General features: G+C 40.5%; 1 protein-coding gene across 1 annotated transcript in view; it reads right to left on the bottom strand.

Moving 5' to 3' along the window:
• Positions 1-2,500, bottom strand: part of LOC125024884 — a 10,988-nt gene that overhangs the window by 4,765 nt on the left and 3,723 nt on the right. Inside the window, exon 4 of the mRNA XM_047612652.1 lies at positions 500-640. Coding sequence (XP_047468608.1) covers positions 500-640 — 141 coding nt within the window. The remainder of the gene's footprint in view (positions 1-499; positions 641-2,500) is intronic.

The raw sequence follows: 2,500 nt of genomic DNA, 5'->3' as shown, positions 1-2,500 counted from the left end.
TTATGTTTATAGTAATAACATTATTTAATTGTTTTGCTCACACAGAAATACCCTCCCTGCTGACGAATTATTCTCCACAGTATACACATACATTATATGCATTATTGCACAGAACATACGTAACACAAATTTGCAGTATTACAAATGACTTGTGAAGATATCGATTGGAGACAACACAACTAATAATGATAAAGATAATAAGCTGAATTTCATATAATGGACACAGCTCTACCTAATAAATATAACAAAATTCGCATTTCAAAAGAACAATACACATAATAAATACAACGACGCCCCACAGAGATAACACACCTATATCTCATCATGAAAATATCCCGACATCTGAAGAAAAAAAACATACGAAAAACAAATCTCATGATATCAAAGCAATCTCACCTCATAAAGATACCACTTTATCTCCTAAAGATACTTCAACTTCACCACGCAAAGACACATATGTATTTACCTTAAAAAATACAACAACAACAACAATACTAACGAGGTAGAAGAGTGGCGCGTAGAGGCCGACAGAACTGACTGCTGCTGTTGCTATGAGGATCTGGACTGACCTGACCTTAAGACAACTTAGGTCAAAGTAAGGAGGCTTATCTGCGTCGACCTTGTTCTTGTCCTTCACTTGCTGTAAGGGATGAAACGAGGTCAAATTCCGTTAGTATTTTTGCCTGTTCCGTTGGTATATTAATTCATTCATTTCAGAAATACGTAGCGTAAATCGTATGTTGTTTTTTCTCCACTCTGATTAAAGTATTGCTCTTGAAATACTATTTAGCATACACATCACGTTGATTTGAAATATGCGTTTTGGGCGGATAAATTGTTTTCTTTGTGGGTAGTATCGGTGTCCATGTAAAAAAAAAACAAGAAAAAAAAAAAAAAAAAAAAATTCAGAGGGACACTGATTTATATTGGTAACCTTTACACATCGGAAAGAACTTTGCTCACCTATTTCTTTTTCCTGTCTAAAAATAATCTTAGATAATAATTAAATACACTAATATATTACTACTACTACTTTTACTACTACTACTACTACTACTACACACACACACACAAACAAAAAAACAGACAGAAAAAGCGGAAGACACACACACACACACAAACAAAAAAACAGACAGAAAAAGCGGAAGACACACACACACACACGCACAAAAACACAAACATAAACACACACTCAAATCTGACAAATAAAAACGCATCATCAAATAAAGAACAACAAAAGACAATCGGTGGAAAAGAAACCGAGTTCCATCAAGCCAACGAAGCCACTTTTCTGAAAACAAACCACTGAAACCGATCCAACGAAAACAATCCACTAGAAACCACTGCAACAAAGACATTATAAACCGCGTCACTGAAACCAAACAACTGCCACCCAAATCCCCTGAAACCGACCAACCGAAACCAGCCCCCCGAAACCAACTCATCGAAACCAAAGCCCCTGAAACCGACCCACTGAAACCACCCTCCTGAGACCAATCTGCTAAATCCGAACCACGAAAATAAAGAGATCTGGCTCGTTTCAGCTTTGATCTCGAACACAAAGAGCTAGTTACGCCCTCAAGCCACTGAGAACATTTCGCAGGCGTCTCCTCCCGCCACGCGCTGCTTCTGAGACAAAAGTTACACCTTGGAAATGCGTGGTGTGAGGGAGGGAGGGAGGGAGGTTAGGGAGGGAAGCAGGATAGGGAGGGAGGGAGGGAGGGAGGGAGGGAGGGAGGGAGGGAGGGAGGGAGGGAGAGAGAGGGAGGGAGGGAGGGAGGGAGGGAGGGAGGGAGGGAGAGAGGGAGAGAGGGAGGGAAGGAGGGAGGGAGGGAGGGAGGGAGGGAGGGAGGGAGGGAGGGAAAGAGAGAGAGAGAGAGAGAGAGAGAGAGAGAGAGAGAGAGAGAGAGAGAGAGAGAAAGAGACGGATAGAGAGATAGATAGATAGATAGAGATAGAGACAGAGACAGAGACAGAGACAGAGACAGAGACAGAGACAGAGGCAGAGACAGCGACAGCGACAGACACAGAGACAGACTGATAGATAGATAGATAGACAGAGAAAGAGAAAATTGATAATACGATCCGCTTTTCTAACTTTTTTTTCTACTAATTGTCCTCAAACGTAGATTACTGCGCTTGTACAAAGACCTAAAAATTAGGGCATATATTCACCTGCAAATTGAAGCCTCTATGCCAAGGTAATTAAAAGGTAGGTCTGATATCCCGGTGATCAATCTGTTTCCTATTTCCCCGCATCAGTTTTGGATATATATATAATTTTGAAGTTATACAAATGTCCAGTAATTGAATAATAAAAAAACGGAATGAAAAACGCGATTGATAAACAGGGTTATCAATTTTTCGTATTGGAGAACGGACGGGTCACAGATGCACATGGCGGTGAGCATAATGCAAGATAACACAAAAACAGCAACATAAAAAGGCACAAAAAAGCCAAAAAGTGACACACAAAAAAGACACGACCACACCAAAAGAA

Source organism: Penaeus chinensis, chromosome 4 (assembly GCF_019202785.1).
Source record: "Penaeus chinensis breed Huanghai No. 1 chromosome 4, ASM1920278v2, whole genome shotgun sequence".
Lineage (NCBI taxonomy): Eukaryota > Metazoa > Arthropoda > Malacostraca > Decapoda > Penaeidae > Penaeus > Penaeus chinensis.
The sequence above is the reverse complement of the archived record's forward strand: the minus strand, read 5'-3'. Positions and strand labels throughout refer to the sequence as shown.